Source organism: Heterocephalus glaber, unplaced genomic scaffold (genome assembly GCF_053883595.1).
Source record: "Heterocephalus glaber isolate CG9 unplaced genomic scaffold, H.glaber_assembly_v1.0 deba00000818, whole genome shotgun sequence".
NCBI classification, from domain to species: Eukaryota; Metazoa; Chordata; class Mammalia; order Rodentia; family Bathyergidae; genus Heterocephalus; species Heterocephalus glaber.
Window position 1 is genome coordinate 15,155,482 of NW_028258164.1, and position 24,099 is coordinate 15,179,580.

Consider the following 24,099-nt stretch of genomic DNA (forward strand, 5'->3'; position numbering starts at 1 on the left):
AAAAAAAAAGAAAAAGGAAAGAAACATTATATAACTGTAATCTACTTCTGTTGTTCTAATAACCTAACAAATAAGCTTACAATGATGATTGGGTTAGCAGAGAATTCCCATTTAAAACAAAGACATGTTTAAAGCTCTCAAGGGGGAGGGGAGAGCCACGGTAACTAGAAGTCAGGCTCTGGCTTTCTTTCCATATAGGCCAGGTCAAAACATTACTTTTTTTCCTGTTCTAAAATCCTGTAAAATCTTACCAACACAGAACTCTGATTATTACAAAATACTTTCCAGATCTAAAATGTTATAGTAATCTCTCTAAAAAAATCAGACTACAATTAAAAGGTAAGACTTAAAGCTAAGACAGTAGCCCTTCTACAAAGCTCCATTCATCAAAGCTTGTGTGCCAATAGACCAAAAACAAATCCAAGTTTTGGACCAGAAGAAAAAAATGAAAATGAGAAGTCTATTCTTTTAACAAAATTAATGTCATTTCATAGAAGCATGAATACTGAAATGAAATTAAGTAAAGGTGTTCCAAAAATAACAAAAGCTTTTAGTTTTCATTTCAATTGTAATGTATTTTCACATATAAATTAAATTGTGCACAAGATTCAATCCCAGGGTTCTTGTTCCAATGACAAAAGTCATTTATTAGGAAGTGTACATGAAGCACAAAAGTGAAAACTACTCAAATAAGGGTTAACTAAAAACTTGAAAAAAAATCACTTCTATCACTATCAATAGATTTCTTCATTCAATTTTTCTGTTTCATACCCTTCCACCACAGCACAAGTTAAAATGTGGCAGACTGGTATATTCTGTTCACCAAAATCCTGTCAGCAGTGAAATTACTCAAGAACTACTGACTTAATTAACTTATCACTTCCCCTCACCCAGTTCATGGTTTCCCTCACCTTCCCCCACAAAACCCCTAAAACCTAAATGCCACCTACAAAACTATACACAGCAGTAGTCAGGTAAATGGAGTTAAGTACTTTATGGAACCATGGGGCTGCCCTTGTTCAGCAGTTACCAACATAAACATTCTGGGGGAAAAAAGCAATGAAAGTTGAAGAAAAAATAGGATAAGCGACAGTAAATAAAGAAACAGAACCACTCTAAGTAGTGTGTTTATCTGAAATAATTTAACTTCTCAACATTTTCTTAATGAAAGAGAAGATTCACTACTATTCCTAAAGAGAACAGAAACAAATCCATGATTACTTTATTTCAGGGGCTGAGAGTGTAGCTTAGCGGTAAAGCACTTGCCTAGGGTGCCCAAGTCCCTGGGTTAATCCCCAGTATGGGAGGCGGGGGAAAAAAAAAACAACTTTGATTTCTCCTCCTAGTACTGTGTTCTAGTAATGAGAATGAGAAGAACCAAAAAAAAAAAAAAAAAAAAAAAAAGTTCTGACTTTCCAAAAAGTCTAAAATTCTAATTTGTTAAATGCAGTAAAAAAAATAAGAGCACTTCACTACATAAAAGATAATTTTCTACACAACATAGCAAGGATCTGTCTAAAAAATTTTTTTAAGTTTAAATTGATATGAAAAAGGATTAAGAACACTATCTCATCAATAAAACTCTTTATAATACATTATTGCAGGGCCAGGGATTTATCTCAGTGGTTCCGCCACCTGCCTCGAAAGCACAAAGTCCAGAGTTCGATCCCTGGTACCAAAAAAACAACAACAACAACAACAAAAAATTATTCCACTATTCACAAAGAAGTAGTAAATTTCAAAGATGTTTAATAGTAGCCAGGTGTGGAGGAGCACACCTGTAATCCCAGCACTTAGGAGGTGGAGGCGGGAGGATCACAATAAAAGTTCAAGGCTTAGAATACATAGCAAGAACCTATCTCAAAAAGCCAAAAAACAAAAAATTGAACAGTACTATAATCAAGTAAAATCAATTAAAAATTTAATACTTAAGTATTATTTTTCAATTATTAAGGAAATAAAGGTTCAGTGAAAGAGTTCCTATCACACATTGCTACTGACTACATGAACAGATAGTCCTTTGGGGAAGAAGTATTTCAAATTTTTAATGAAAGAGTCCACATTTAGTAAAACCTTCTTAGAACCTGGAAACAGGCACTGTCCTAAAGCTTTCTTAATATATATGCCCTCCTACTTTTCTCAATAACAGTACAGAAGGATTCTATTATTATCTCTAGTTTAAAGACAAGTAAACATGGGCCAGGGATTTAGCTCAGTGGTTCCGGCGCCTGCCTTGCAAGCACAAAGTCCTGAGTTCGATCCCCCAGTATATATATAAATAAATAAAGACGAGTAAACAGGCATAGACACATTAAACAGCTTACACAAACTGTAACCAGGAGACAGTGATGAAGCCAGAATTTGACACCAAGCAAATGGACACTAGGCCTCTACACCTGTTAGGATATAAAGGGAATCATAAAATGCTACTTCCTTTTAACCTAGTGACTACTGAAATCTGTCCTATTAAATTAACTCAAAATATGAAAAAGGCTTTATCTACAAAAATGTTAATCAGCGTATTATTCATGGAAGCAGAAGGGAAGAAAGAGGAGTAGTACAATAAGGGAGATGGGAAATGATGACATAAAGGGTGGTGTGGTTACTCACTTTACTCAGAAGGAATTCATCCTTCAAAAATGCTATGAACAGCCAGGCATGGTGGCACAAACCTGTAATCCCAGCACTCTGGGGGGCTGAGGCAGAAGAATCGTTGTGAGTTCAAGGACAGCCTGGGCTACATACTGAGTTCAAGAACACCCTGAACTACATAGTGAGACCCTGTCTCAAAAAAAAAAAAAATTGCTATGAAGACGAATAATATGGCAGTTTTCTTCGACATGTTACCGGAAAAGGCAACAAAATTCTTTTTATACCATGGTTAATTCCATAAAAGCAAAATCTGAAAAAACCTGGAAAAAAAACAAATCAAAATAGCAGTATCTATATTAAAGTGGCATGTAATAGTTGTTTTTGTTGTTGTTGTTGTTTTGAGATGGGGTCTTACTATGTAGCCCAGGCTGGCCTTGAACTCACAACGATCCTCCTGCCTCAGCCTCTCAGGGTGCTGGGATTACAGGTGTGCATCCACCAGGGTGAATTTTTATTTCCTTTCCTATGTTCCAAATTTTATGAAATAAAAATATTTTAAACAAAATTAAAGTAATTAAAGGATCAAATTTCCACAGTTAGAAATCCACAGATTAACTAGCCCACGTAGCAGTATACACCTGTAATACCAGCTACTCAGGAGGAATGGGGCAAGAAATTTGACCCTAACGTAGACAATTTAGCAAAACTACCTTAAAATAAAAAGGTCTAGAGATGTAGCTCACCACAGCCTGGGTTCAATTGCCAGTACTGGGTGAGGGAACCCACAAGTTATACAGTGGCAGGGGAAATTTAGGCCGAAACTAAAAGGATAACAATGTTTTCACTTTTTACAGTAAGTAGGATAAGCTAGCTTATAGTCTAAAATTTTTAGAAAAGAATTCTGTATCATCACATGATCCAATCATGTTCATCTTAAACTGAACTTCAAATAGTTTTAAACAAAATTCAAATTAATCCCAGCCTGTCGACAGAATTACCCCAAAGACCTTGAGAGACCAGCCCTACGCTTCACAGTAAATAGCCTCTACAGGTAGGTAAGTTTCTGTGAACTGCATTTGGGTTAGCAAATACTAGGATTGAGAAGTACAATGGAATCTCATAAAAAGTTCTTAGATATATAACTCAGGCAATAGGGAAAGCACAAAACTACTTTTCTTAAACTCAAAATGATCATTAAATTCTTTCCACACCATTATTTCCAATGTCATCCCTGAGCCAGGTGTGGGAGGTGCACACCTATAATCCAAGCCCTACAGGAATCTGAGACAGAAGTTTGAGTGCAGCCCACCATTCAGCGAGACCATCTCAAAACAAAAAATTTTAAAAGGGCTAGGGATGTAGCTCAGTGCAAAGATCCTGGATTCAATCTCCAGTACAAAAGAACACACAGCCCAGGTGTGGTCTGTATATGCCTGTAATCGTAGCACTTGGGAGGCTGAAGCAGGAGTATTTCAGAAAGTTCAAGACCAGCCTGGGTTACATAGTGAGTTCAGGACCTGCCTGAACTACAAAGCAAGACCTTGTCTCAAAGGGGCATAGCAGTACGCACTTGTAATCCTAGCACTCAGGAGGCTGAGGCAGGTGGACTCTCACAAGGCCAGCCCGGCTACACAGTGAGTTCAAGGCCAGCCTGAACTATATAGAGAGACCTTAGCTCAAAAAATAAATCAAAGTAAAATAAATAAATAAATAAAAGTTTTAAAACATCACATTTAATCAATCCCACACTATGATTAGGCAGCTTTTATAATCCTCCTACTCTATTCCTGCTCAATACTAATAAAATTAACAAACAGATGAAACGGTTGCTGTACGTCACACCATTCTAAGGGCTTTCCACACATTCACTTAATTCCAACAACCCTAAGAAATAGGTGCCACTATTATTCTACTTACCAGATGCAGCTACTGAAGCACAAAGAAGCTAAGTCATTTGCCCAAGATCACATGGCTCTCTGAAAACTGTAAAGCTTCTCAAAAAAGAAATGGGGCTGCTTGGGCACATATTTCCTACTTTTGTTACCTAACATGTCCTTCTGTTTAGTCAGAAGAGAAAATTAAGTGATTTTGTTGTCAAAGATTCATTTCTGGTAGGCTGTCAATTACAAATACACAGACCAGGAAATTTAAGAGAATATCACAAGACTTAAAGGAAGAAATTGAAAGACATTCATTTGTCCCAGGCTAAAACCTGATGTGGGATTTTTAAGCTAAGCATATCAAAAAATTAAATGTATCTGTTAGCCAGATGTGGTCGCAAACACCTGCAATCTCAGCCACTTGGGAAGCTGTGGCAGGAGGATCAGAGTCCCACACCAGCCTGGACGAAGCAAGCCCATGTCTCAAAATAAAACAAAAAGACTCAAAATAAAACAAAAAGAGGGCTTTGGGGCTCAACTCCCACTGCCATTTTATATATATGTGCACACACACACACACACATATACACACATACATACATACATACATATGTCTGGGGATTTAGCTCAGTGGTTCCGCCACCTGCCTCGAAAGCACAAGGTCCTGAGTTTGATCCCTGGTACCAAAAAAAGTAAATAAATTTTATATATATCTATAGATCTATAGATATATATAGATGACATAATCCTGTATGCAAAACCTACCTGCAGAACCTACAAAAACCCTAGGAAGTGAATTTAAGAAGATAACAGAATACATAACCAAAAACCATCAATTCTATTTTTATATACTAGAAATTATTTATAAATTAAGGAATTCCATGTACAACTTTCTTTTAGTTCAAAAAGAACTAAGTACTTAGGACTAAATGTAACAAAAAAGTGTTAGGACTTTGTACACTGAAAATTATACTAAAATTAAAATTGCTAATTATGTTCAAAATTACCATTGACAGAAAAGATCAGAAGTTACTTCCTTTGATACTTAATAATCACATGTGATAGAATACTTCCAATTTTACTCTTGTTGCCAAGGTTATTTTACTCACACAGACATGTCAGTCCTCTGTGTAACATCCTCAATGGCTCCCTATAGTCTACCGTAAAAAAGGTGGAAGTGCCAATATATTCCCTTCCTCATTTCCTCCCATATAGAACTTAAATTTCTTAAAAAGTTAAGGCCAGAGTCAGAAACACCTGTCTTCAAGTCTTGTCTCAATCTCTGAACAACTGTGTGATTTTTTTGAAACAGCTCCTTTATCTGTAAGACTGGAAGTAATTTTGCCCCACATAATTATTAAATATTAAATAAAGCAACTTCTGGTAAGCACTAGAGATGCCTAACATACACTGGCCATGTACCAGTTTCTTACCCCACCTCCATACTCTGGATCTCTCCAGTGGAGTTTTCATTCTTTGAGACTCCCTGAAGTAAGTTTTGTCTTCTCTAGGCTTCCTCAGCAGTCTGTGTAATCTTCTACTGTAGAACGTGTCATTTTGCACTAGTTTGCACTGAACTGTGAGGAACTGAGGAGAGAAATCTTATTTTGGTCTCTCTAGTGTACAGTAAGTACGTAGTAGATAACAAGCTGATTCTGCCTAACATCTTCCTCAGACAAGTAAAGTAAACCCAACTAGGAATAAAACAATGCTTTAGGAATGCACTTCGGAAAAAAAAAAAAAAGAGGAGACTGTTACCTAGAAATCTTATTACATTACACAGCAATTTTAACATTTGACTCCTCCCACCTCTATTTCCATGCAGGTGAGAGAAATAAAGAAATGATAAACAGTTAACTGGGAAAGAATCAAGTCATAACCATATGCTTCTTAAACCTCTAGAAATGTTTTTATATTTAACAGTAGAGTAAATATGCCCCCTTATTAATATATTAGAATACAACAGTCACATTCAACCATAGCTAACAAAGCATACGCCAAAGACACATGAATTTCTGGGCTAAAAATTATGTTACCCTCCTTCTTGGTGTTCACTTGTGTTCTTCACCAAATATTTCCAATTGTCTCTCCAGAAACATGACTGAATTTCACTTCCTCACTCCCCTGAAGTTAGACATTGCTATATCAAACAAAACTGACATATGCCACTTTTGAACAGTATTTCTAAGAGCTACAGCGCAATCTACCAATCCTATCTCAGCAGTGGTGTAAGGACAGAGGAGATGCTTCGTTCGGCCAGAGTGCAGATATGTGAGCAGAGTTTCAAATTCCATCCATGAGAAACACATAGCATGGGCAAGAAATAAACCTTTGCTGACTAAAACCACTAAGTAGGAGTGATATTCTGACACAACACAAAAGCTTAGTATTTCTCTACATCACTCCAGTGCTGAAAATGGTCTACATAAAGCAGTAACTCTGGGTTATTAGCAAACTGTTCACATTTGAAATGCATACAGGCTATCTTTAAAGAAAGAAAGACACTTGGGGCCAGGGATTTAACTCAGTGGTTCCGCTGCCTGCCTTGCAAACAGAAGGTCCCGAGTTCGATACCCAGTACCCAAAAAAAAGAAAAAGACACTCAAAAGTTAGCAGAAGAGAGTGGAGGTGTAGCTCAGTGGTAGAGCACTTCCCTAGCATGCTTGAGGCCCTGGGTTCCATCCCTAGCACAAGACAAAATTAGTAGAATTGAATTTTTCAATGAAAAAGTTACAAAACTTGAAATAGAAGGCATAGAGGCAGTATATAAATCAGAGCATACTGTTACCCCCTCTTTCCCCAAATACATACTTCTATTACTTCCTCACTATGCTGAGGTCAAAAGCTAGGGCTAGGGGTGTAGCTTCGGATTATGGAACATGTGCCTCACATGGATGAAGCTCTGGATTTAATCTCTAGCATGGGGGCAGTGAAAATGAATAAAGGCTCAGGATTCAACAGAACACTGAAAGAAGTCACTGTCAACCATATAGGGCTGACCCTCATTGTGAAACTATAAGCCACCCCAAGTGATTCAATATAATTATTCTCACACAAGAAATCCATGGACAGAAACTGCTCAAAGTGGTAGCAACTGCTGGCTGCTTCTGTGTTATCCATTCACAATGGTAGTAAGCAGCCTCTGAATCTACTGGAAACAGCAGTATGCTCAGCTACAAGACTCCCGGCCTCCTTTCCAGCTACAAAGACCAGGTGAACACTGTGACTAAGTTCCAGTCAATCCTACACAAGCTAAAACATATGATACTTCTTTGAAGGGTGTTTTAAGGGGAGAGATTGTGCCTTTGGTCTCCTCTTCCTCTATTCTGCTTCATGAGACATAAGGTATAGTAACTGGGGCTCAGCTGACCATCAACGAATCCTAGGGCAAAACAAAACCCATACCCTAGAAATGCCTGAGCAGCAAGATGAAAGACAAGTCCCTGGCGACTCTGCAGTGCATAGATGCCACACTAGCCTAGCTCCTTCCCTCCAAAATTTGATGTGAAAGAGATATATACACTGTTCCAGTCACTGTTACTCTGGTTTTCTACTACCTAAGGCCAAAACTCTCTCATATATCCAGCATATACCCATAAGTAGAACCCAGGTCTTCTGACAAGAGTCCATGATACAGTATACTGGCCCTCTGAATAAGTCCAAAAGGTAAAATACTTCTTCAGGTTGATATTCAGAATTCTTTTATCTTTCTATTATGTTATCTAATTTCAGTACACTCTACAGTAATAACTACACTTTTAATACCATCTAAACTCCTCACTTATAACAGCTTATCTCTATTTCAAAATGCCTTAGAGAAATAAGGGTCAAAGTTAGGGGCAGCCGTTTAATTAGTATCTCAGCAAAAGACTTTTAAAACAATAATTTTTATCATTTATACACATTGTTCATGGAGTCCCTTAACTCACAAAACCATCTGCTTCCATTATATACTGTTGCAAACCACCCCCACAAAACAGATTAAAACAACAAGCATTTGGGCCGGGGATTTAGCTCAGTGGTTTCACCGCCTGCTGCGCAAGTGGAAAGACCCAAGTTCAATCCCCCATACCAAAAACAAAAAACAAAAAACAAGCATTTTATGTATTCATGATTTTACAACCTGGGCCAGGCTCAGCTGAGTGGTTCCTCTGCTCTTCTTACTGGTTTGGTGATCAGGTTCAACAGGCAGGTGAACTAGGGCCTGAACTCTGCTGTGACACTGGGATGGTCAGACTTCTCTTTCCCTGTAGGCTAGGAACTCACTCCTCTTCCTAAACAATCTCTCCAGCAGGTGAACCTACCTTCTTCATGCCAGCAACTCAGGGCTCCCAAGAGAGCACAAGTAGAAGCTTCTTGGCCTTCTTAAGGCTTGTACCCAAACCTAGTCAAGCAAGTGTGTCATTACTGCTGGTTAAAGTGAGTCACAAGACTAGCCAAGATATGAGGGCAGGGCACTCTACCATAGCATGGCTCTCAGGCAGGGGTCACCGGCGGTACCATATGGGGTAGAACCCAGAACTGTGTGCAAACTGTGAAAGTGCTCTATCACTCAGCTACAGCTACAGCCAGTTTAATTTTGAGACAGGGTCTCACTAAGTTCCTCAGGCTGGCCCCAAACTACTCAACTTCCTCAGTAGGTGGGATTACAGGCATCTGCCACCACATCCAGCTACTACTATACCATGTCGTCCTGTAGTTACAATACAGATAAGACCTTGATGTATGACCTCTAACATGCTCTAAGCTCTCTGGGGCTCAACTGTCTGTAATAAAAAGAGATTAGACTAAATACTCTCGTCATTCTCAATTTTAATATTTTATGACTCTATAAGTATATGTGTCTAATATGAGAAAAAGCTGGCCTTACTAAATATTTCAATGCCAGTAGAGCATTAACACAAAGAATATTATACTCATGTGCCACCATACCTGGCTCCGCAACAGCACCTTTTAACACTTAGTTTGTACAGACATTGTTTAAAATTCCACATATATAAAACTCACAATAACCCTAATTAGATGTACTATTGTACCCCCTTCATAGAAAAGGCAATCAAAGCACAAAATGAAGTAACTTGCCCAAAGTCAAGCAGCTAAAAAGTCATGAAAACTGGATTTGAATCCAGATAATCAGGGCTCCAGAATCCATGCTGGTCCCCAGAATTTAGTTTATCTCATTTGTAAAAGCAGTATTATTAATTACTAGTTTTTTTAACATACAAATACATTAGAAAGTATATACTCCCTTACAGTATAATATTTACTATATACCTTTCTCCAAATCTCTTCCTTTGCACAAAATAGTATAGGTTTGTACGCTTTTTACAGAATAAAGTACTAAACTTACCCCTTTATACTCCCAAAACTATGTTCCTCAAGTCAACAATGCAGCAAACACTCTCCCACTTTCATACCCTAAGATGTGTTTCTCTGTCTTGATAAAAAACAAACACATAGTAGGGGCTGGGGGTGTAGCTCAGTGACAAAGCACTTGCCTAGCATGTCCAAAGCTCTGGGGGTTGGGGGAGCCTGCATAGTAATCCATACATAGGTATTTCATTGTTGACAACTATTCTCTACTAACAGTAATACTACTGTCGTGAGTATTTTCTGTTATGTATATACTTGCCTATTTGTATTCAGAATATCTGTTGATTTCCTTGCTCATTTTTGTGGGCACTCTTGGTCCTTGGTCTCAAAAGGTAACTAGGCACCCTAGTCATTTATATGCTCCATATTCTCAGTGATTTCAGGTATGTCACATCATAATCTACTTCTAAACCCCAATCCTACATCTCCAATGCTCCCTAAACTTTTTTTTTTTTGGTACCGGAGATCGAACTCAGGTCCTTGCACTTGCGCAGCAGGCGGCGAAACCACTGAGCTAAATCCCCGGCCCTAAACTTTTTTTTAATAGAGAATAGAACCCATGATCTCTCTCTCTCTCTCTCTTCTATTTTTTATTTTTTCTGATACCAGGGATAGAACTCGGGACCTTGTGCTTTTGAGGCAGGTGCGGTGCCACTGAACTAAATCCCCTGCCCACATATTTTTTTTTTTTTTTTTGAGACAGGGTCTCACTATGTAGTTCAGGCTGTCCTTGAACTTGAGGCAATCTTCCTGCTTCAGCCTCCAGAGTGCTGGGACTATGGGCGTGTGTGTGCCACCACACCTGGCTCCCTAAACATTTTTACCCTCTATCCATCTCTGCCAAAAACTTCAAAATTCCTCCTGGGAACCAGGTGTGGTGGCACATGCCCATAGTCCCAGCACTCAGGAGGCTGAGGCAGGAGGATTGCCAAGAGTTCAAGGCCAACCTGGGCTACATAAGGAGACCCTGTCTCAAAAAACCAAAAAAAAAAAAACAAAAAAACTTCCTAGGATCGCTCATCATTCCCATCTAAATCATCAACAATCTACCTTCTGCCTTGATTACCTCACACTACAGCTATTGCAACAGCACATTATCTCTGCCTCCAGGTAACTCTTTTCTTTGTGTTTATTACTAAGGTAGTTTTTCTACAACAGCCATCATCTAATCACCAACTATTTGGATGCCTACATTCAATTAAATACATAAAATGTTACACAGAATAAAAGTTATAAGGGTCCCATATACAAGAATATATTTGCCTCAAATCTCAAACATTAGAAATAAAATAACCTGGGCATATTAATTGAAAACACTTGCTGGGCATGGTGGTACATGCCTATGATCCTGGCATCTGAAAGGCTGAGGCAGGAAAATCACAAGTTTGAGGCCAGTCGGAACTACATACTGAGTTCAAGATCAGCCTAGACTACACTGCAGGACTGTCTCAGAAAGGACAGGAGGGGAAAAAAAAAAAATCAAGCAGGGCATGGTGGCACACACCTGTAATTGCAGTACTCAGGAGGCTGAGGCAGGAGGATTACCACAAACTCAAGGCCTGAACTACATATGGACACTTTGGGGTGGAAAAAAAAAATCATCTGGGTGTGATGGTGCATACTTGTAATCCCAGCACTATGGGAGCCAGAGGAAGAAGGACTGCAAATTCAAACCCAGCCTGGGCAACGTGACTAAATAAAACTGTCTGTTAAAAAGGGGGGAGGGGGCAGTGCTGGGATGTAGCTCAATCCCCCAGTACCACCAGATATATTTTTTTAAACAAATACAATAAAAATCCAAGTTTCCAGCCTCTGCTGAAAAACCAGACTATCTATGAACAACTCACACAGCAACCTAAAGGCAAACGTGCACTGGCTGCACCCTAAGAAGGACACAGAGTCTTAAGGTTATCCAACGTTGTTTTTATGCACCACTTTCTCCCCCGAGGTCATTCAGGATCTTACAGGCAAACTGCGCCTCATTTAAAGTACCTGCCTGTCCTATAAAACAGCTGATAAACCCTGGACGAAAGGCTACAACCCAAATTCATCATCTGCCACTCAAGGACCATCACACCATGGGCCCATTCCCCACATTAAGCATCTGTCCTAGTCACACTCCACCATGATACCCTTTAACATTCCTCCTCAGTAACTTTATTCCCACTGCTCAGCCAAACACTCTCTCACTTTCTTCCCACCCTACTTGGCCAGATCCCACCAATCCCTCAAGTACATCTTCCTTCAAACCTTTGTGGACTCCTCTCAACCACAGTCAATCTTCCTGCAGAGCTGAGTGTCCAGTCCAATGGATTCCCAACACTTAAATTCTCTGTGAGGAACATGGGCCAGTGAAAGACCTAGGAAGTTAAGAAGTAAACAGAAAATAGAAGACTTCTCAAGCCATTTCACAACTGTGCATTATACACAGCTCCTGCTCTCATAAGACAACAGAAGCAAAGTGAAACAATTTCCTCATCTTTTTGTTCATTAATGCATATTAGTTATACAGAATGGGAGGCTGAGGCAGGAGGATCACTGTAAGTTCAAGGCCAGTCTGGACTACATGGTAAAACCCAGTCTCAAAAAAACAAACCAAAAAGTTTCATTTTGGCATTTCAGTACATGCACATAACATGCTTTATTTTCACCCCTAATGTCCCTTTTTCTTTCCCTCCTCTCTCTCCCACCCCCTTCCTCATCTCTAATAGTCTACCTTCTATTTTCTTGTCCAATTTCCCTATCTATTAGATGAGGCCTTTTCTAAAATACTAAAGTGCAAAAAGAGCTGTGTCATTCCTGCTTCTCTTAACTTGCGCTCTTAAGTCCCTCAAAGTCTGCAAACAGAAATGGACACTTCCAAATTCATGAATGGTCTCCTACTATGTTTTCACAGGAACCACCAACATATATTTACATGCGGGGACCATGATAAAAAGAACTCATCTTTTCACTAGGTAAGTTTTGCAACTTATCTTGCTGAAAAGTTCTGAAAAAAGCCACCACAGCTCAAACATGGTAAAGAAAAAAGAATCCCCCCTCCTTCCCAGTAGCAGGGATCAAACTCAGGACCTTGCGCTTTCGAGGCAAGCACAGCACCACTGAGCTAAATCCCTAGCCCACCATGATAAAGAAAATTTTAAGAAAAGAAAAAGGGATTAATCACCTTGCTAAAATTGAAAAATAAAAACAAGCCAAAACAATACAGAAAAGAATTAAAGGGACACATACATACACAATGGTGAGAAAGTTCATCCTATCCAGCCTACCTCACATCTCTCCCTAGGCAAGAGTGCATACAGAGTATCTTACGTTCTTTATACCTAAAAACTAACCATATTTATTTTGGAAGGTCAGTGAGATCCCATGGAAGCCTTTTAGTCATAAACTGTAACCCATTTAAAAGATACAGCACTGAACAACCACTATGTGCCCAGAAAAATCTGAGTGTGGCCTGGAGAATAAAACGATTTTGCAAAAACAGTGGACAGAAGTAATCAGTGTGGCTTGTCACCCTGCATACTAACTATAAACCTGGAATCACAGATTTAGAGAATACAGTAGGAAAGTGTAGTAAATTAAAACATTCAGAATGGGAAAAACTCCACTGACACTCAAATTCACATGGAAATCCACATTTATCAAGTTTTCATAATAACCATTATAAAATTATGCAAGAGACAAGAAAATCATAGTTTTCAATATTAAAAATTCCCATGAATTAATAAACTATAGTAAGATCAAGTTAAAGAACAACTTCCAAACAGAAAAGAAAGACTAACAAGCTGGGCATGATTGTGCATGTCTGTGATCTCAGCACTCAGGAGGCTGAGGCAGGAGGATGACCAGGAGTTCCAGGCCAGCCTGGGCTACATAGTAAGCCCAAGACTAGCCTGAACTACATAGCAAGACCCTGTCTCGAAAAAAAAAAAAGAAAGGCTAACAAGCTAGGCCTGGTGCCGCACACCTGTAGTCCCAGCACTGGGCAGGCTGGGGCAGGCTGAGGCAGGAGGACCACCTTGAATTCAATGACACCCTGAATTACAAAGCAAGACTCTGCCTCAAAAAAAAAAAAAAGCTGCAGGGGATTTAGCTCAGTGGTTCCCCTGCTTGCCTCACAAGTGCAAGGTCCCGGGTTCAATTCCCAGTACCAAAAACAAAAAAAGCTAACAGTCCTAAACCAGCTTTTCAATTAAATTTAAACACTTCAGTGCATAATGAGTGCCAGAGACTAACAATGAATAAAAACTCCAATTTTTCTAATCTCTTGAAAAAAAAATTACAAATTTCAATCATATAATTACAAATTTGTATTATCTCAAAAAGTACAAACAATAATAATGACATGGGTTTTTTTCACTAAATTGTATATATTGTAATATACTATAGACCACATTTGTTTGGGAGGCGGGGTTGGCAGACAGGTTGGTTGGTTTTTTTCATTTGTTTTTGTTCATTTTGCCATACTGGAGGCTGAACCCAGGACCTCATTCGACCTACAGCATCAGCCCTATAGAACAGTTTTTCACCACTTACTTTAAATCTGCAGCAATGGAAATGAGAAATTTTGCTATAAGAATGCACTTAAAAACAATAGCAGCAACAGTTGCTGACTAGCCATTTCTTTCTGGTTCTGGTTCTTTTGTATTATTACATCATTGGCTGTGCTCAATTTCTCTGCAACAATAACACTAGAGGTGGCTCTCTAATAATAGTAACTGCCCTCTGAAAATAAAGTGGTTCAGGAAAAGAACAGTTGACTCAAAAAGGGCCAAGAACAGTGCCTCAGAAATTCCATCCCTACCACCTGCTGCTCCTGCACCACCCCTACACCCACCCCATCCTGAACACCAACTTTGATACTTGGTAAGAAACATGACAGAATGATTCCTTGGCTTCCCAATTTAGTAATGTGAACTTATAATATAAAGGAGAAGAAAATCAAACCTTCAGGAAAAGTTTCCTTAACATTAAGAAAAAAATAATTAGTATTAGTAAAGCCCTCTTTCCAGTGCATGCCCTTGCTCAAAGTCTAAGACCTGCACCTCCGATAAAGATTATTGAGCTAGGGCCGGGGATCTAGCTCAGTGGTTCCACTGCCTGCCTCACAAGTGCAAGGTCCGAGTTTGATCCCCCAAAGCAAAAAAAAAAAAAAGATTACTGAGCTACTCCAAATAACCAAATAATTCATCTCTACTGTGAATAACTCATAAACAAACTTCAGTGTTCCACTTGACATTTTTGCAACAGAAAATTCCTATTTATATAACTATTTTTCAAATTCTACCTCTAAGACAATAACTTCAGTTCAAACTTCTTGATATTAGGTAAACGTATTGTCATAGTTAATATAAAACTAGTAACTAAGTACCCTGTGCCTTTTAAAGGTGGAAAAAAATCAGCTTGCTAAAATTATAAAACAAGAAAACACTTATTTACTTAATTATTAAAAACTAAAACCCTGGGGGCCAGGGATTTAGTTCAGTGGTTTCGCCGCCTGCTGCGCAAGCGCAAGGACCTGAGTTCGATCCCCAGTACCAAAAGAAATAAATAAATAAAACTCATGTAAAGTATAGTTGGCAGTGCATGGTTATCTTTTTTCCTAAGACAAAGAAACAAATCCACTTTTTAAACAGTGCCATAAGGCATCTTCTCTAATTTAACCTGCTAAGTTAATGACCATCTGAGTAACACTGAAAAATCTTTATCTCCATTATATCTCACAAAGAATATTAATTTTCATTTCTTCAGTGAATTGTTTGCAATTTCACATTATCCCACTGATTACAAACCTACACAACATTTGTTACACAGCAGTTTCACTTTCTGGGACTTCACTAACTAACCAGCTCCAAGGCCTTTTCTACATGTATTCTAATAATGGTGTAGAGATACACACAACTAAACACATCTTTGCTTTCAATTCCACATACTCACTTCCATTTACATGTTTTTAAAAACAAATGTAGTGTGGTGGCACAAGGACTTAAGAGACTGAGGCTGGAGGATTGTCAAGAGTTTAAGGCCAGCCTGGGATACATAGTGAAAGGCCAGCCTGGACTATATAGTGAGACCCTGTCTCAAAAAGAACAAAAACAAACCAAAAAAAACACAAACGGAAATTCCACTCCGTTCAAAAGACAATTTTAAACAATTCACTAAAGTTTGGAGCCATCAAAATTATCATTAGACTTTACTTTCCTATAAAAAAAAATGCTGTATTAGCTTCCAAATTTAAAACTCTTAAGACTTTGAAATTTTCTGAACATATCCCAAAGTTTTGCTCTTATTAAAATTATACTGTCATTCCTTAGAAATTTTTTAACTTCTCAAAAAGCCACCTTTTTCTCATTCATGAGATAAAAATGCCCAAAGTCAAGTTTTCTTCCAGGGTTCCCAGGAGCTGCATGTACAACTGAGCTTGCTCCAGCAGTAGGGCGAGACCATGTACGTGCGTGTGTATATGCACTCGCATGTGTGTAGTAGGGCCAGGGTGTGACGGCACAGATAGCTCTACTCTTTCTAAAGGAAAATTTTAAATGCAAATCTAAAATTAACAGTAATCTCAAATTACCGTTCAGTCAAGACCAAATAATGCATTCCAAATAGAGAAAATTGAAAGCAATCGAAATAAAACCCGTAACATGGCTTGCCGTATGTTCCTTTAATGAATACAAGTGGAGAAACTGTCTAGTTTCTTAAAACTCTACCTTCCTCCTCCAAATCTTAATTAATGCAGGCATAATTATGCCATTTTATACCGGACCTTAAATTCAAATAGTAATAAACCCAAACTTTGTAACACAAAGCAGCTAAGGTTAATAACGTATACATCCTGCACTTCCTTCCCTCAACATTTGTCACAGATAGGTAGGAGCTGGAAACAAAATATGGAGGCGGTCGAAGGCCCTGAAACATTTTCACAGGAAAGGGACAGCCAAGCAGAGAAAGCTACATTCGCTTGGTCGGAGGATTAGGGGTTCCCACACTCGTATTTTTCCTACTGATCACCCAACATAACAATACTACTGCTTACTAAAGGACTACCTGAGAGCCAGAGACACCCTATCCCTAACAGCGCTGGCTTCCTCCACGTCCCAGCGCACCCTTGCACGACCAGCGCGTCAGTGAGAGAACACACTATACAATGAGCCGAGCGAGCAGGACACGCCATTCTATAACTTGAGCGAGAAACACTCGCGGATCTTCCACACCGCCCCGAAGAACCACAATAGCCGAGCCACTGCGCGACACCAAAACGGCTTCCTCAATTTACAGGCAAAGTTGCCGTAGGACCATTTCGTCAAAACACACTTCCAGTCCTCCCACCGGCAGGGGTGCGCGGTTCTCCCGCAGGCTCGAAGACAATCGAAGCCTGTCCCCAGACCCGCTGGAGTTGGAGTTGCGAAGCCCATCACTTCGGCTCCCGGGCTCGCCGCGCGGCCGGACCGGGCGGTGCGGAGCCGGGCGTGGGGGATGGGAGGGCGCGGGCCCAATGGCTTCCCAGGAGCGCGTGAAGGAAGAGCACGCAGGTCTGGGCTCGCAAAAGTTCCCGGAGCCACCAGCTGACAAAGGGAAGTCGCGTCCCCCCCTCCGCTGCCCGAGCGCCCCCGCCCCGCGCCAGGACCACCTGGCCGCGGCGTTTGACAGCTCGGTCCCGGGCGGGCAGCTTTGTGGCTCTCGCGACGCCCCTCGGGGCCACCACGGGGGCGCGCTCCGCGGGGTGTTCTCGGCGCCCCGGCTAGGCCGAGGAGACCCGGAGAAACCTTTCCGAGAAGCGGAGCTCAGGCCAGACGCAGCCAAGGCCGAAGTAAAAGTAAAGTGCGCGACGCGGGCCACCGGACCAGGCGTCCGTGGGGGCCGAGACGCCCCCACCGGGCCAGGAGCGCGTGTCAGGTTGCATCCGATCGGACCGGGCCGGGCCGGTGCTGACAGCTCCAGCCGCGCCGCCGCTGGCCGCCGGCCTGGCCCGGCTCGCGCTCAACTTACTTCTTTCTGGCTCTCTGGAAAGGGGAAGCGCCATCTTTGCGAGGCCGGCCCCGAGGTCTTTTGTCTGCGGCTGCGGGGCTCGGGGCCGCGGCGCCGGGCTCCTCTGGGACGGGTGGCGGCGGCCGCGGCTGCTCCGCGCTGCGGTCCTCCTCCGACGACATCCTAGTCACCGGGAGAGACGCATGGAGGCCGGTCCTCCCGCTGCTGGGGGGCTCCTCCCGCCGCCGTGCCCGCCGCCGCCGCCGCCGCCACTGCTCGGGTTCCGCCTCCTGCCTCAGCCTCTCGCATGTCCCGCAGCCCCGGGCGCGGCGGCGACAGCGGCAGGAGCGGGGCCCGGGCGAGGTGGCACCATGGAGCGGGCAGCGCGCGCACTCACACGCATCGGCGCGGGCGGGCGGGCGGCACGGGTGCGGGCGGGGCGGGGCGGGGCGGGGCGGGGCGCGGGGCCGGCGCGGGGCGGGCGGGGCGCGGGAGCGCCGGCCGGGGTCTCCGCCCGCGGCCCCTCCCCCAGGCCACCCGCCCGCGGCGGAGGAGAAAGGGCCGGCCGGGCCAGGAGGGACAGGGCGGGACTGCGCGGGGTGGAGCGGGGACGGGTGGGGCGGCCGGGGGGGCGGGGGTCGCGCCGGGCTGGCGTCTCGGCCGCGGACGCCCCTGCCCGCGTCCGCCGGGTGCAGCGAAGTTTTGACAGCTGCCGCAGTTGTTGTGGGCTCGGGCCCCTCGCTCGCTCTCGCGCTCTCTCTCTCTCTCTCTCTCTCTCTCTCTCTCTCTCTCTCTCTCTCTCTCTCTCTCACACACACACACACACACACACACACACACACACGCTTGCTCGTTCTCTGGGGCCGGGAGAAGGAAGTTTTGCGGGGTGTGCGTTCGCTCCACACACACCTCACACACACACACACACACACACACTCGCGACTCTGGCCGCAGCGCCGGGCTCGCGCCCGGGTACCCGGGGCTGACCCGCACCACAGACCTCTCAAACTCGCCGCCGTCTCGCCCACACACGACCACCGCGCGCCCCCGCGCCGGCCCCCCTCCCCCGCGCCGCCCAGGCTGCCACTCACGGGCCTCGCGCCGCGCATGCGCCGCGCCCGCGGACGCGCCGCGGCTGACCTCATGCCCCTCCCCCGCCCCGCCCCGCCTCGCCCCGCCCCGCCCGCTCTGACGCGGCGGCCTGGCCCTGCGCGGCGCTGCTGGGCTTCGGCTCGGAGAGAGGCAAGCTGCGGAGGCGCAGATCCAGTATCGGGATCCGAGCCGGGCGCCGGTGGGGAGGAGCTGCGCTGGGAACGCTCCGATGAGTGCGGCCAGGCGGGCGGCGTGCGGAGCCTCCCAGGGCTGGGAACACCCAGGGACTCGGTGACACGCGCGGGAGACCCTGGTGTTCATGTGTGGCTGTGAGGAAGCACAATAGCCAGTACTACTTCGTTGCAATACAATTCCAGTTACAGTTGCTTTATTATAACGTCATTTAAAGAAAACATCCAGAGAGGGTTTATAAAGCTATAAATAAAAAGAGCGATAACATTTTGAGGAATAAAATCCTTAAAGACAAAAACCGAAATGGGAAGAGGACGGGGGGGCGGGGTAAAGAGGAGGATATAAAAGAACTGAGATGTGTTATGACAGCAGGCATGCACTTGTAAAAATAAAGACAAGACAAATGAACTGATATAACAAAACAACTTGATTTTAGCGTTAATGTGCTGCGGTGAAGAGACAAAAACCAAAGTATTTCTAAGCCACCTCTTAGGAAATGTGGAAATGAGGTTGGAATAAGAAAACCTGAAACAGAGACTTTCTCGGGAAGGACAGTCACACGTATGCGATCCTGCATATCTAATAGAGAACCTTTGGACGGTGTTTTATTCTGTTTGCCTTTGCATTGAGTGAGGGTTGGCACACAGGAGTGGAAAATCGTAGATTTCAGTTGGAAATACTAAGACTCATAAACACTTGCCAAAGGATGGGGTAAACTAGCATTCAATAAGCATCTGCTCTGGTTCATCCTCCCAAAGGTTTCAGTGTGTGGTATAAAATAATAGGTTCGTTTTCAAGTGATATTACTGCCCTTCTTTTCTTCCCAAGAAAACTGTGTTTTCTATTTGGGTAAAAGGTACACACTTACTTCCTCAACCTATTCTAACTAAAAACATAGTTTTTTTAAAGCATCTTTTTTTTTTTGAAAGCGTAGTTTTTTTAAATTACTGAAATGAGACTTATGGCTGGAGATGTCGTTGAATGGTAAAGCACTTGCCTAATGTGTGTAAGACCCTGGTTCAATCCCTGGTATCACCAGAAGAAAAAATGTCATATGACACATATAGCAGGGCATGGTAGCACCCTCCTGTAATCCCAGCACTGGAGATGCTGAGGCAGGAAGATTGCTTCCAGTTCAAGGCCAGCCTGGGCTACATAGTGAGTTCAAGCCCATCCTGCACTACAAAGCAAGACCCTGTCTGGACAAAAAAAAAAAAAAAAGGCATATAGTAAGATAATCATTTACTTCCTTCAGAGCTTTTTTAAAGTTTATTAAATTTACAGTCAAGGAAGTTTGGGACTGGGGAGAAGGTTGATATGGCAAATGAAAACTATAAAGTCAAAACATCTGTTATACCTGGAAATACGATATATATTCCCCCCAAAAAACTATATGGTGAGTGATAAATCTGTGATGTGGCATAAAGTTAATTACTAAGTGCAAATATGAAAACTCAACCTTTTTGAGCCAATGGGTGGCATACGCCTGTAATCCCAGCACTCGGGAGTCTGAGGCAGGAGGATCACTGCAAGTTTGAGGCCACCCTGGCCTACATAGTGAGTTCAAGACCAACCTGAACTACTTAGTGAGGTCCTGTCTCAAAAAAAATCCAGGAGACAAGTAGCCGAGATTCCTCAAATTATACAATCAGAAAATCATAAGCACCTGGAAAAACCAAATGCAACTTTTAAAAAATACAATCATAGGCTGGGGAATTAGCTCAGTGGTTCCGCAGCCTGCCTCACGAGCAGAAGGTCTGGAGTTCGATCCCTGGTACCAGAAAAAAATCAGATTGCTTAAATTCTAGTAAGTACAACTTAAATATGAATTTTTAAAATATGGTAGATGTGCATTAAACTGTTAATAGCAATCCCCTCTGAAGAATTACAAGAGATTTTTACTGTTTAACATTTTTAAAAATATTGGACTCAGGCCGGGGATTTAGCTCAGTGGTTCCGCCGCCTGCCTTGCAAGCGCAAGGACCCGAGTTCGATCCCCAGTAACAAAAACAAAAAACAAAACAAAAAATATTGGACTCTTTCAGAACACATATACTACTCTTTTAGTCATACAGAAGTGAATATACACACATATATATTTTAAATGTTGGGGTGATGGGTGGGGCTTGTTATTTGCAACAAAGAAAAACCAACATCTCAGGAATCTATAAACAAGGAGAATTCTCCAAAAGTCTCACAAACACAGGACAGTGAATAAAAATTCATAGTACAGATCCATTCTTACTAATTGAAGGCCTACAAAATGCAACTGGACAGTCTTTACTTGAGAGTACAGTCTCTATTATGTTTTGTTTTGTTTTTTTCAGACAGGGTCTTGCTTTGCAGTGCAGGCTGACCTTGAGCTCACTTATGTAGTCCAGGCTGGCCTTGAATTTGTGGCAATCCACCTACCTCAGCCTCTGAAGTGCTGGGATTACAGGTGTGCGGTGTCACACTGGCTTGTTGTCATTGAGACAAGTTCTTGCTATATAGTTCAGGCTGCCCTTGAACTCACTATAAAGCCCACTCTGGCCTCAAACTTGTGGAGATCCTCCTTCCTCAGCCTCAAGAGTGTTAGGATTGCAGGCCTGGGCTACCATGGTTATTGCTTTCCTTTCAGGGAATGTAAAACTATTCACATGACTCTTCACAGATTCACTAGTGAATGTTTATCTCTTTGATGAAGTCTAAGTCTTAAATTCCTCAAGGTTGTTTATTGTGGTGGTGGTGGTGATAGGTTTTGGTTTTTATTTTTTTGTTGTTTTGATACGGGGGATCAAACTCTGATCCTTGCATTTGCGAGGAAACCGGCCAAACCACTGAGCTAAATCCCCAACCCAGTTTTTGTTTTTTGGAACCAAACTTTCATGGTTATGGAGGGACCACTTAAGACTTAAATTCTAGAATAGTGGTGGCAAACCTATGGCACATATGCAGCAGTGGGCTGTTGTATCACTGAAAACTCTAAAAGGATCACCATCACTGTCTAGACCTCTCATTTTTGTGTTCATATTTTTACTATTATTTTTTATTTTTATTTTATCTATTTGTTTGGGTTTTGGTTCTTTAAAGTAGGGTGTACTATGTTGTTCAGGCTGGTCTTGAACTTGTGAACTTGTAAACCTTCTGCCTCAGTCTCCCAAGCAGCTGAGTCTCTCACCTAATTCCTCTCTTCACCTCCATCCCTGGCCTCTCCTCTCCCTGCAAAGATGGTTCTGAGACTCCTGCCTTCGTCCACCCGAACTTGTGCATTCTCCAGTGCCTGCTGGCATCACTGGGCATGGAAGTGCCTGATGCCTGTGCCCACCCAACCACAAGAGACACTGAGAGTCTTGGGCTTTCTTTGCCTTGTTCCTCAGCAGCAACTTGATAAATGGTTGGGTAATAAGTGAAATGGATATGAAAATTCTGTTAGGGTTGAAAGAGCTATGATAATTTTTTCAGAAATGTTTCTTTAAGAAAGAAAGAGAGATGCTGTATCTTTACAGACAACTTCACAGGCATGCTTTGGTCCTTCTGTGTTGGTCATTACATTTTAATTTTCTATAACACACAGGTGAGTCATCTTTGCCCTCATAACCAACATTTGTCACACAGCACTGTGTTCGAGGTGACAAGCCTGAACAAGGAAAGCCATGCCGGAGTCCCCAAAATCACAAGGAGTCAAAAGAGTTGTCCATGATCTTCAACAAAATAATGTCTTGTTAGACTTTTTCCCCCAGTATTGGAGATTGAACCCAGGGAGTTCTGAGCTACATCATACACAGAACTTTTTTTTTTTTTTTTGAAACAGGGTCTTGCTATGTAGATCAGGCTGGCCTTGAACTCACTATGCAGTTCAGACTGGCCCTGAACTTGTGGCAGTCTCCCTGCCTCAGCCTCCTGAGTGCTGCGATCACAGGTGTGCACCACCATGCCAGGCACTTTTTGTAATTTTTGCAACAGGGTCTGTGTAAGTTGCCCAGGTTGCCTCGAACTTGTCATCCTCCTGCCTCAGCTTCCTCAGTAGCTGGGATTGTGGGCTGTTACCACCATGCCTAACTCCTTGCATTTTTCTTTTCAATATTTTTTCCTCGTCTCCTTCTTTTTCTTCCTCTCTTCCTCCCCTCTTTTTCTTCCTCTCCTCCTCTTCTTCCTCTCTCCTTTCCTTCCCCCTCAGCTCTCTCAACCCCTCCTCCTTTTTTTATATACTGGAGATTGAACCCAGGGCCTTCACACTGATCTAAACCCCCAGTCCTTTTTTTAAAAAAAATACTTTGAGGCCAGGTATGGTGGTGCACATCTGTAATCCTAGCACTCAAGAGGCTGAAGCAGGAGGATCACTGCAAGTTCAAGGCCATCCTGAGCTACACAGTGAGTTCAAGGCCAGCCTGGACTACATAGTGAGATCGTGTCTCAAAAAAAACAAAAAAGAAAAACAGCACTTTTTCTTCAAAGTAATCTGCTTTTTAGCCTTAATTATATGTATCTTTCACTATAATATTTTCTCTTTTCTTTCTCACTGTCCTGTCCTCTTTTTCCACTGCCTGCCTCAAAAGCGCAGGGTTCCTAGTTCCAGCCCAGGTACCAAAAAAAAAAAAAAATGCCTCATCCTACCAAGACTGCTGGCTGGCAGTGTCAGTTTCAGAGATCCTTCCTTCCTTCCTTCCTTCCTTCCTTTCTTTCGACAGGATCTTGCTTTGTAGCTCAGATTGCCTTGAACTCACTATATAGCCCGGGCTGGCCTCGAGCTCTTGGTGATCCTCCTTCCTTTTAGCCTCCTGAGTGCTAGGATCACAGGCATGCACCACCATGCCTGGCCCAGAGTTCCAGTTTTCTTACAGGCATCAAAGTAGTGACAAAGGGACAGCATCGCTCTGACTCCTCCAGTGCCAGCAGACAGAGCCAGGGTTTCTATCCTCGCCCTCCCTGGTACCTCTCAGAGGTGGGACCATGGGACACAAATCCGCCTGCACTCCTTCCCCTAAGTTCCTATCTTTGCATTCCCCATGGCACTAAGCAT

At 42.6% G+C, this 24,099-nt stretch overlaps 1 protein-coding gene across 26 annotated transcripts in view; it reads right to left on the bottom strand.

Annotated features, from left to right (window-relative positions):
• Kmt2c (lysine methyltransferase 2C) overlaps positions 1 to 18,908 on the bottom strand; it is a 268,017-nt gene extending 249,109 nt beyond the window's left edge. For 9 of the 26 annotated variants that reach the window (XM_021240969.2, XM_087207689.1, XM_087207688.1 and 6 more), the window contains exon 1: positions 17,835 to 18,257. In XM_021240969.2, the coding sequence (XP_021096628.2) occupies positions 17,835 to 17,995 (161 nt within the window). In that variant the 5' untranslated portion in view covers positions 17,996 to 18,257. Of the gene's footprint in view, positions 1 to 12,095; positions 12,206 to 17,834; positions 18,265 to 18,813 lie in introns of those variants that run through there. The other 17 variants (XM_087207678.1, XM_087207693.1, XM_087207690.1 and 14 more) reach the window with 8 other exon arrangements.
• Between the last annotated feature and the right edge of the window lie 5,191 nt (positions 18,909 to 24,099).